Below are 12,438 nucleotides of genomic sequence, written 5' to 3'. Positions count from 1 at the left end.
TAGATTGAAATCTGAAATCTAATTTTCTTAATTGAACTCAAAAATGATTTTGTTGTACAATAAAGTTATAGTAAATTTCATTTTGAACAACTTTGCTGAAAACGCACCTCTCTAGCTTTTCATTTTATCGAGTTACATCAGTTTTCCCAAATAAAAGTAGGGTGGCTCATAAAAAAAGTTGACTTTAGAAGAGTTGTTGAACTATTCATTGCGTACAATTTTGCTCAGCTAAGCTTTATCAAATTAGTTCTACAAGTGTTCCATACATTGTCCTTTCGAGAAATGAGACACACAAAAATTACAGCCGAAAATAGATTTTTTGTAAGTCAAAGCACTTCCTGAAACCCAAGAAAATCATTAGTTTGTTAAAATGAGTAGAATGTATTTATTCGAAGCAAACCTCATTGTGCATCGTTTTCCGGTTTTTACAGGCTATTCGGCACACAAGTGGATGAGAAAAAAGGGACAGTGCCAAAGGCGTCTCGGTTCGATGTGGATAAAAAATATTTGCATTTTACTAACTTGCACCAGCTTGTTGGAATGATCATGAAAATTTCTGTTCATAGATTTATCATGGCCAACTAGTTCGGAATAACCATATTACACAGTATCTCTGATCCTCAGTTGTTCAAACTCAATTTAAGCAGTTATTTTGGTAATAAATTAATTAAAATTGTTCTGCAATCTATTTTCGGCTGTAGTTTTTGTGTGTCACATTCTTCGAAAAAGCAATGTATGGAACATTTTTAGAACTGATTTGATACTATTATTTTGCTGAAGGAAGTATGATAATATGTTAAGATGTTTAAGCGTTATGCAATGTTTTTGAGTTTTTTAAAAGTATTTTTAAAACTAATTTAAATAAGTTAAAAAATAGCACCCTTTCAATGATCTCTTAAATTTTTACTTATATTATGACATTTCAGGAACCGCATACAATCACAATCACAGGGTTGTTACGAAAAAATTTGAAATCAAAACGCGCGAGATCCGGTCGAAGTCGACAACTAAAACGCGCGAAGTTGTAAAGTAAACGCGCGATTTTCGAGCGAAGCGTTTACACCATAAAAATACAGTTGTTACGTTCCGCATAACTTGAAAATCCACTTTAATATAATCTAAAACTCTGCATAGCCGCATTAGATCTTTCAAAATTGCAGTAAATTAGAACAATTTCTATTAAGCAGCTTGTTAATCTGTTATGCCAAATGACCATTATGCCAAATAATTATTATGCCAAACGGCGTTATGCCAAACGTGGTAGCCCCTCAAAACCCATATTGTAGATGTTACACTAATTAGTTAAATTATCCAACTGTTTTTATAGGAAGTCTGAGTCACTAAAACACTTGATAGAAAAATTTGGATCGTTGTGATACAATAAAAATATAAACGGTCCAAGGTGACTTCCTCGAGGAACTTCTGAAGTAACACAGCAAATAATGAGGTTGTACAGGTTATTTACGCAGCTTTTTTACGCAGATCTCCGATGTTACGCAGTTTTTAAGCGGATTTCCGAAGTAACGCGGGTTTTCTTGTTTTGTCTTAGAAATGCATGAAACGTCGAGATCTGGTGTTATCACGATTTTTTAAGTCAACTCTCTCATACATTTTCGAAATAAAAAAAAATTCAAATTGCACCAGATCTCGACTTTTCATATATTTCTAAGACAATTGATTTGAAAAAATGTTCGATTTAGGAAATCTTCATATTTTTTCCAAGTTGCTAAATCGGTTTCGACAAAAAAAAATTTTTTTGAGATTACAACAGATCTGGACGTTTCATGCATTTCTAATACATTTGGCATCAAACAAAAAATTCTTCCATGCTAAGGTTTTGTTTACGCGGATCTTCGAAGTTACGCGGTGCATATCCCCTGCGTAAAAAGAGATCTCAGTATATATAGGATCTACTTGTAGACGTGCTTGTAACGAACGTATGATGAAGGAAGTGTAGGTTAATAAATTTGTGGAAGTTGAATGCTTTGGCATGAGTCCATGCTGAGTCTCAGATATGTAGTCAGAGCAACTAAGTGTTATAAAATCCAGAACTATAACTCCAAACAACTTCGATACAGCGCACAAAGCAGCACGGTAGTTGAATACTTTTGTAAACACATAGGATTTCTTCCATATTTCACGAAAAATTCTAGAACGCAAAGAGCAATTGAAAATGTTGGATAGTGATATCAAACTATTAGAACAATTCATTACCACGGATGGAATGCTGTCGGATCCAGAATTAGATAAACGTTTTAACCCTTTCTTCTTCGTTTTTTTTTTCTTGTCTAACTCGAGATCGGAGAGTTTAAAAAAGAAGTTTTGTCCACTGAAGGAACTATTTTCCTCCTTGTAAATTTTATCAAGGTTTTCACAACTCTACCAATTGCTGAAACGTTCGCCCACCTTTAATTTTTTGGGGTTTCATGAAACTGCACTTTTTTGTTTGAACAAATGATTCAGAAATGTGAAACAATATTTCTTGAAATTCGCGCAAAATCCGCGCCATCGTATTAAAATCTGAGCAGAAACCGCGCGAAATCCGCGAAAATCGAGAAATCCGCGAAAACCGCACAACCGTAACAACCCTGCAATCATAACTTTTTACTGGTAGCTCATATAAAAAACTTAGTTGAGCAAAATTGTGCGCAATGATTAGTTCAACAACTCTTCTGAAGACAACTTTTTCGTAGAACGTTTCACAAAAAGTTAGAACAAAAAAAAAGTGATTTTTTAGAAGCCACCCTACTTTTACTCGGGAAAACTGTTGTAACTCGATCTAATAAAAAGCTAGAGTGTTGCTTTTTTAAGCAAAGACACTAACTACAAAAAACTAATATTTAATAGTGAAAATATTTTTGTCACGCTAATTTCCCGTTTCGGACCACTGTGCATTCGTTTGGAACCATTTTCGAACCTAGTTTCAACCCTATTGAACAGAAATTTGAGTAAGTTTCGAAACACAGTTTCGTGACAAGTGACAATCCCTGGTTTAGTTTCAGTTTTTTCAAACGAAACAGTTCAATTCCAATTAGTTTGCTCTCTTCATAAAAACGAGCCTTGCAAATACATATATAAGTGGTCAAGTACGTTCGATCAATTACTATTCTAAAACCCCATTAAATGATGCAATGAATTTTCAATATCTTGAGACATCAGTTCACGTCTGCTTACGGCATTTTCGATATCCGTACTTTAGGACTGATATGTTTCGTTACATCAAACCTTGCAACATTTGTTATTCATTCACTAAAAAATCACGTTACATCGCAATCCACTAATAGTTCAGTGCTCGCGATTCGTTAGGCAGAAGAATCACATTCATAAATCGAATAATAAACAAACTGCAACATGCGGTTTGTTTGTAAATATACACATTTTTGCGTTATCGGCACCGACGGTTTAAATATATTCTGGTCGCTAATCAAGTCGTCACTCGCACACTATAGTTTGATTGACGCAATTTCGTTGATTATCGGTGCGGGTCATACCGTGCACGGACGGAGGGGAACATTGGGTAAAACGCACTGCTGCAATCAATTATCAAGACTCGTTGACCTGTTGAGTAAAACTTTTCCCCACTCTTACGTCAGAGCAAGTATAATTACATCATTTTTCATTCTAGTGGATTGCTATACTCGTTCGAACCCTTAAATCCTGTACTATTATTTGTAGCACACGAGGTTCGTCCACCAAAAGACGTCACTCGAGACGTGTATTGAGAGGTGTGATATGATAATGAGTGCTTACAGTTTCACTCGATGCAGTTGTTATAATATTGAATAGGCAACAATGATTTGTTATCAAAAATCTATTGTACTCACGAAAAGCATCCTCCGGCCTCAGGTACTACGGAGACCGTGATCTGTAATAATTCACAGCCACCATCGGCAAGCAAACCGAGTTTAAAGTCGCACAGTGCGGTTAACAACATTAAGACCATTCAGACCGGTTCAACCAGTAGGGAAAAGCTGCTGTGTTTACTGGGTTGCATGACTGCTGGTTAAACGGACTAAGCTGACATGACACGAGCACATGATGATAAAAAGAAGTGGCTATCAAGCGAATCAATTATTGGACGCCAAACCGTTCGAAGCACTATTAACGTCCAGCGGGCAGAAAAAAATACGACATTCCCATTCTCTATCAGCGCTAGTGAACCTTCGGTGGTATATCCTTTTTATCCATCGGAATTGATAATAAAAAAACTGATAGCAATATGAGGCCCATGTCATCTAGCGATCCCGGTTCATACTATTGGGCCAACTTCTGTTTTTATTATGCGCTGAACTTGAACTTACGTCTTCGAAAACGCTTCCAACGTTGGCTGTGACTAGAAGAAATGGAAGCGAGCTTGAATTATCCATCTTTCTGTCCTCTGCCACCAGACTGTTGCGGACGGACTGACGTCCGCTTTTCGTCGGTCTGATTTTCGTTGTAAGCCCACGCAGGAGAAGACGCAGAAGTTTCGTACGGTTAAACAACAACCACCGACTAATCTCCTCACCCCGTTAGATATTTACTTTTTCTCGATTTTGATAAGATGCTTTTTTTTGCTATGTGATAAATTCAACCAATTCTAGCACACTGCACTTCACAATTATTCATCTTACACATTGCACAGGTGAACTGATTACATTCGAATCATTTGCGGGCGGGAATCTTTCAATCTTTCCGTTTTGTAAGGATTGCTGTTGTATGTGGTACGTATTCGTAAATATTATCTACACAACCCTCTCGGTGACAACTGCGACAAAAGTAGGCGAAGGCGCTTTCACTTTCATTTTTTTTTTCGTATACTTCCTCCTCCGACAAGCTCGCCACACTTGACCGAAAGATACTCTTCACTTCATTGACATTCTTCTGTATGGTAGGTAGCTGGCTGGCTGGTTGGCTAGCGGGGTGATGAAACTTTTTTCTCTTACGGTAGAGAAAAACAGAACCACTCATCCGGATTTCCGCAATAATCAATTTTTATAGCTTCTTTGCATAACAACCATGATTTTAAAATATTTTTTTTCTACTTTCGCCTTACTACAGAATTGCACACTTTTGGAAATTAGCACTTTTTTCACGCCGTTAATCCCGATTTTTTCGACGCAACAGAATATTGCTATTAAGCGCAGTAACGATGAGGATGATAATAAATATGAACAGTACTTTTCGGCGTTGAATCGCAATCAGTACAACACGAACCCGATCCCTGTGAGAACTGCCCTACAACGTTACGACAGAACGAGCGATAAACGGCAACTGAAGGTTGAAAAATTTTGACGTTCTGTACGAAGGATGGAGAATTTACAAACTGTCAAAATAAAATGCAAACATCCATTGGTGTCGGTTACAAAGTATGAAAAGTGGGTACCATTAAACTCACTTCATGCATTTCATACACTGATAAAAATGAAATCGGTTGAATGTCCAAGTAACAATTCGAATGCCTTATGGTTTTGATTATACTTTATAGGAGATTTGTAATTGATTTTTCAACCACTACCTGTTTTATGACAACTATAATAAGTGTCTCTTTTGACAAGTAATATCATAGTTTTTAAAGCTTCCATAGAACCCTTTACCTAGACCAGGGGTTCCCAAAGTGGTCGATTAGATCCCATGGAGTCGATATCTTTTTTGCGGGGGTCGACGTAAACGACTATTGGGGTCGACGAGGTCCAGAAATCGATCCCCTATTTTATTATATAAATTGGTAATTGAAATATTTACGCTAAAAATATTGTGTTTATTTGACCATCCGCAGAACAATGGTAACTAGTTTATATCAATATTAAAAAGCAAGAAATTGAATTTTCATAGGAATTTGTTGATGGGAGTCTGTGGCCTAAGTTAATTTTAGTAAAGGGGCCCATGACCCAAAATAGTTTGGGAACCCCTGACCTAGACTATCAACTGGAGTAAAAAAAACCATTTGTACTAGAATAAAACCATGCAAACGCTCTTAATATTGCTTTCAAACATTTTCTTTAAAACATTGTAGTCAGTTAAATTCTTTCATAAATCTTGTTTTGTGTGTGCGTGTTCATTGGATGACAGTTTCACTCAGAGCAAATTTGAGGGTGCTGAAGTACATTTATGAAACATTTGTTGCGGGTTATTTGATTTATTGCTTCTTAGATTAAGTGGAATTTTCATTAAAGAAAATTTTATGGTCGCCATTATGATGTTCTATGCCGTAGCCTTTATTGACATAAAAAAAACTTCGAAATGCAAAAACGAGAAAATATGAGGGACTTTCATGATAAATTTTCAGAACGTATGTACAAGTTTTAACGCCACGAAATAGTTTTATACAAAAATGACGATGAATCACAGAAAATATTTTTCATAAATCATGGTGATTTTCGCAAAAACCGCATTTATTTCAAGGCGATTAGTTATAATTCTTATTTTGATCCTTATATTCACGATAAAAATAAAAGCGCGTGAAGTTTTTATGTTCGGAAGAAGCCTCAAACTTGTAAATAAAATCAAATTTATTCTTACTGATTACACTCAAAGCAGACATGACACACACAAAGTCAAGAAAAATATTATCAAAATGACAGTTTATTCATAGCGGAATTAATTCCATCCGAATAAATTTAATGTTGATCGTAGAGCTGGTTTCAAAATTTTCTTGAATTTGGAGTTTCAACGCAGGTTTGTGCTGATTCTTCACTTTGCAGGAACATGCTCTTATAGATGTTTTCAGTAGGCTTTCGTGGAGCTTAAAGTTTTATTGCAAGATTTATCATGTATCATTGAAGACAGCTACAAGTATTTAATAATATTAAAAATGTTACTTGGGTGATGTGAAATTAAACTTCAATTTCATTCGCGGCATAGAAGTAACAACCTACACCCACTTGTACGCGGCGGGCAGATTTCCCCCCAGACGGCTAGCTATGTCTGCAGCCATTCCTGACTATGTCTGCAGAATTCCGCAAAAATCTGGCAACAATGCAACAACCGTATCCGGCAGAGAATTTCGCCTAGCGATTATTAACGGTTCTGGCTCTGTCGGATTCTTGCCATACAAGATTGGCAGAACCGTTTTGAATCGGTTCTACATTGGTTTTATTTTTTTCAATAAAAGATACATATGAAAGACAATAAGTTTAGCCTTCATATATACTAATCATGGAAAATGTTATTGTCAATAACATTGCTTTCTCACTACCAAACATACCCATATTTCAATCTCTTTTAGCTCGTCTCAAGATTCGTTTTTTACGCACATGCGGGATTGACGAATATCAAACAAAGTCGAATAAAAAAAGAGAAAGGAGGGAAATAAACCAGACACGTACGGTGAGATAATGATGCAATTTCGCCTGGGCAATTTTGACAGCCGGAATGCAGCCAGCCTTCTGACGGTTGCCAGAATTCCTCAGAAGCCGGCATCAGATCCGAATGAATTCAATTCTGAATCGGCGAAAAATTTTCATTCGGATTTCCATGTGGAAATCATAGTGAATTCCGAATAAATTCCACTTCCAGCCCAACAACTGATTCCGGATGAATTTCGCCTCCAACTGGTTGGTTTGGAAATCTTTCGGAATCGAATGAGAAGATGCGAAATGAATTGTCAAATTGTTTTCATCTTATTCTTCCCCGATTTTCAGTTTATTTCTGAATTAAAAAAATATACAATTGAATATATACTGAAGTCTTTTTTTTTGCGAGTTTACGTACCGCATAAAAAAACCGCAAAACTCTGAAAATTCAAATAAAAAACCGCATAACTCTGAAACTTCACATGAAAAAACCGCATAACTCTGAAACTTTTCATAAAAAAAACCACATAACTGATAATTCGCATAAAAAACCGCATAACTCTAAAACTTCGCATAAAAAAAGTCGCATAAAAAACCACATAAAAAAGATCGCATAAATAAAAGACCTTAGTGTATACATTTGAATCCTCAAGTTTTTTCGGATAGGAGCGATCTAACGTTGTGTTTTTCACAGCAAGACGCGTACGTGTGCGAGGATGACGATTACAAGTTTATCTGTCAAAATACAATGGAAAACTAATTTCCACTTGTAAAATCATTTATTCATTATTCACAACGTCATTTGTTCAAGCGAAAAATTAATTTTAGTGTGAGAAAAATCAATTTCCTCTCTGTTATTTTTAAAGCACCCAGGTTTTTATGGGAAACTCATATAATTTCAAATAAATTGAGTTCTAGAATCTTTTACATGAAGTGTTAATTTGTAAATGCAAGATAATTAATTTTCTTTGATTTCTTGTAATCATTTTCGATTTTATCAGATATGTTGACAAATATCAAATAAATTCAAATTCGAGTTTTTTCAGTTCTAAAGATAAAAGTTCATAGTCTCTTCTCTATCAACGATTTTCTCAAATTAAGCAGCGAAGATATTTACGCGCATTTGACGATTTTCAAATGGGCTTTTACCATCCTACCGAAACTCCATTGCGATCGATATAGGCAAAGATATCATATTAATAAGATATCCAGTTCTCAGATTTTCCGAACATATTATTAGTAGCATCCTAAAAACGTATTGGCCTTCTAACGACAGTTCGACATGTAGATTGCGTTGTGGTCCAAACGATGATGTTTTCGAATGAAGTTGTCAAAACACAAAGGAATGTTAGTAACTATTTTAGCAATTGATACTCGATTCCTATGTTGCTCTATGTGATAACTTGCTCACATATTGGAGTTTGTGATTCATAAAATAATACATTGAGTTCTTTTGAGTTTTGCGTTTGAACTCCAAATCTACAATAGAATTAAGTTCTCACACTCCAATCTAATGTTTCGATTTTTATCGGTGTACTATGAGATCACCTTTTCGTTTTCAGTGGGTTACAGTAAAAATTTTTAACAAATGTCACGTTAATCGAGTCAAACATTCAAAAACGGCCTCGAAAAGCGGTTTGGTACAATCTCGTAGTCAGGGTTGCCACATATACAGAATAATCTGCATTTTACAGATTTTTTCAGATAAATTTGTGACCAAGATTCTGTATATGCAGATTACATATTTTTGTAAAAAAAAAAGATTTGTACAGAATTTTGATAGGGTGGATTAACAATTGAATAAAGATCAAGTTTAAATATATTAAATAATGGTATTGATTATTTTTTCAAAGTGAAAACATTATCCTGATTGTGTGTTAATTCTAAAAAGACGATAAAACTAAATTTAAAAGAGTAGGTTAAGGACAGTAAACACAGATGTTCTATCTGCAAATAAAGATTTGTTTATGCTTACTTTTATTTACAACTAGTGTAGCGTAATTGCTTATGCATTCAAAAATTGCTTCTGATAAGATGAAAAGATGATGGCCTCAGCCATAACGTAAGGTAGTAAAGATGAAAGATTGTCAATTGATCAATCAGATTAAATTTCACTTTCAGATTGGATTTTGAAAGTTTTTCATCAAATCATTATTTTGAGAGGCTCCAACGTAAAAACAACTTCCAGCGTTTTTTCAACTACAAAATCATAAAATTCAGACTAAGAAAAGTTTTGGTTTCATTAAATTTGGGTTCTAAAGACTTTATCATTCCGTTGTGCTTCGATTTCTTATCACTTCTATATACAGATCTTCAATACAGGTTTTTGAGCTCCCGATGCAGATTTACAGATTTTTCTTCTGAAAAATGCAGATTTAAATGTGGCAACCCTGCTCGTAGTATTTAGTGCACACTTCTAAAACAGTGAAATCAAAATCAAGACAACTCCTACTAGAATGATTACGTCGCAAAACGTGCAGAAAATATGCTTATTCGAAAAAGATCGAGAGAGGAGTTTCATAAAATGGCCTTATTCAAGCTCCAGTTCGTGCAACGTTCAAAAGGTGAAACCAACGGATTTGATGTATATTTATAACTTAGTTTGATGCTTTCATAGATGGCCGAAGCGGGCTTTTGCTGGCATGGAGACGATAGTGAGATAGATACAGCTATTTGCTTTGTATGTGGAAAGGTATTGGATGGCTGGGAAGAAACAGATGAACCCTGGGTGGAACACAACAAACATGCTCCTCAATGTTTATTCGTAAAGTATGGACGACCGGAAGCACAACTGACGGTGAGTTCCTCTAGCTTAGGTCAATGGTTATACATTTCTAAATTTTCACTTTCAGTGCGAAGAAATGATCAATTTGTTGGAGGCCATTCTGAAGGCTAGAATCCAAAATCAATACAGCTCGTTAAAAAGCAGTCTTCAAGTGCACTTCGATAAAAAGCGAAAACAAATTATGAAGCAACTATCAAAGCACTGAATTATATATTTATCAATAAAATATGCTTTTTAAGGGACAATCTCTAGGAATATTGAAATACATATTTTGGCAATATGTCTCTGTTTATTTGCATCAATATTCAGAACAGTTTAGTAAAGGTTGCATCTTCACAGACCGAGCACACGTAATCTTTTGGATCACCGCATACATTGCATTCCGCCAGAGTTGTTTTCTCCTTATTGCCTTTTATCTTCATCACACGGTCTTCGTCAGCGCATTTCTTTGCTTGAATGTCCAAGAAAGCATTTCTTTCATTTTCCCAATTCTCTCTGAATATTGTAGCAGTAAAGTACATAACATGGATTCAACGGATCATGTGTAGTTCACATTTCTCTGGCAATTAATTTCGTTCCCCCAAGTAAGTTTTTATATTGTTCTAGTTCAAATTCACACAACTGTTATTCGTTTTCAGTTCTCAGGTTGAACCGAAATTTTATCGATTGTCGTTCAATGCGTGCCACAAATTTGTTTACTTATATATTTATGTATTTATCAATTTTTTTCACCTGACAATAAAGTATTCTTAATGAACAAATGCCAAATATCCTCAAACATAATGTTATCGATCCGGAATATCCGAACGCCGTTCGTTGTAATGTCGTAGGATGTTAAACGTTCCTATTGAGTCGAGTTTCTGTAACAAGTCGAACGAAATATTTGCCATTGTAGCTTTCAAATAAGCATAACTTTGTCAAAATTCGTTGAGTCATCTTCGAAAAAATTCAGCCCATGAAAAAGAGCGGTTTGTCAGTTACGTCATTTTTATCATTGCACCAGGAGTGATAGTCATTTAATTTTCAAACTTGATCAATAATTTAAAAATTACTTTTGAACAAGCCTAAACTTGTCAGAAACGGTTTAGCCATCTCCGAGAAAATTGAGCCAAAAAAAACTATACACACACGTTTCCTAATCTCGTCGAGCTAAGTCGAATGGTATATAACACTATGGGTCTCTGAGACTGCGTCGAAAAGTTGGTTTTTACAGCAATTCTTTTATCTTTCAATAGAGAAAGGCAAAACGAGTATTGAGACGATGTAGATAATCATCAAGTAACATTTTTAATATTACTAAATATTTCTAACTGTCTTCAATGCTACATCTGAAATCTTGCATTAAAACTTTAAACTCCACGAAAGCCAACTGAAAACCTCTATAAGAGCATATTCCTGCCTCATAAGGTTTATTAAGCAAAGTGAGGAACCAGCATAGACCTCCGATAAATCTTTTTTCGGGATGATTCTAAATTTAAAAAAAAAGTTGAAACTAGCTTTAAAACATCAAATTAAATTTATTTAGATGGAATGAATTGCGCTAAAATATCATTAAAAAAATGTCATTTTGATATATTTTTTTTTTGTTTCAATTATAGAGGCTTTAACATTAATGTCATTCGCCTCTTCGGGACAGAAAAACTTTCTGATCCTATGTGCGGGGTTGGGAATCGAACCCAGGCGGGCGGCGTGAAAGGCATCGACTTACCCATCACGCTATACCCGTCCCCTATATATATAATATTTTTTCTTAAATGTGCTTATCATGTCGGTTTTGAATCCAATCGGTAAGAACATCTGAATTGTTTTTCAAAGGAAGGCGAACTAACATTGACAGCAAATTGAGGCTTTGGTTTCAATTTCTATTTAAAAATAATCATATATTCCCAGATCAATTTTTGATAAGTCGATGAACTGTTGGTTTATTTTTAAAATGTATTAGTTTTTTTACCGTCATTGCTAACCTCAATCGAATGAACACATTTTGACTGTTAGGTTTTGCAAGAATTAGGTTTTGCACGAACATGCCATAACCTCACAAAATGAACAGAATGAACTTTTTTTGACAGTCGACGTGTACTTGTTTACAGTTTAAAAGTTCATCAGAAGTTCATCGTTCGAATGTAAAAATTGCAAGTCGCCTCACACTCAACAGATTCATACATATATCGCTCCTTGATGCTGGGAACATATACAGGGCAATCTTTTTAGTTATTTTCACTGTGACATACGTTTCAAACAGGCACTTTTTCGTCATTTTTCAATTTTTTACTTGCAGCCGTAAAACAAAACAAGTACACGGCAACTGTCAAAGATGAACTTGATTCATCGGCAGTTCATTTGTGTCGTCATCGTGCAAAACCTAATATGACACATTGT

General features: G+C 35.2%; 2 protein-coding genes across 2 annotated transcripts in view; one reads left to right on the top strand and one right to left on the bottom strand.

Moving 5' to 3' along the window:
• Positions 1–5,242, bottom strand: part of LOC131426547 (uncharacterized) — a 30,211-nt gene extending 24,969 nt beyond the window's left edge. Inside the window, exon 1 of the mRNA XM_058589376.1 lies at positions 4,302–5,242. Coding sequence (XP_058445359.1) covers positions 4,302–4,367 — 66 coding nt within the window. The 5' untranslated portion in view covers positions 4,368–5,242. The remainder of the gene's footprint in view (positions 1–4,301) is intronic.
• A 4,431-nt stretch (positions 5,243–9,673) lies between these two features.
• LOC131428381 (baculoviral IAP repeat-containing protein 5.2-B-like) lies at positions 9,674–10,824 on the top strand. Its single transcript, XM_058592300.1, has 4 exons — positions 9,674–9,838; positions 9,892–10,071; positions 10,127–10,643; positions 10,698–10,824. The coding sequence occupies exons 1-3, from the start codon at positions 9,731–9,733 to the stop codon at positions 10,262–10,264; spliced, it is 426 nt and encodes a 141-aa protein (XP_058448283.1). The 5' UTR covers positions 9,674–9,730; the 3' UTR covers positions 10,265–10,643; positions 10,698–10,824.
• The last annotated feature ends 1,614 nt before the right edge of the window (positions 10,825–12,438 follow it).

Source organism: Malaya genurostris, chromosome 1 (assembly GCF_030247185.1).
Source record: "Malaya genurostris strain Urasoe2022 chromosome 1, Malgen_1.1, whole genome shotgun sequence".
NCBI lineage: Eukaryota > Metazoa > Arthropoda > Insecta > Diptera > Culicidae > Malaya > Malaya genurostris.
Note: the sequence above shows the minus strand (reverse complement) of the source record. Positions and strands in the feature narration are given on the sequence as shown.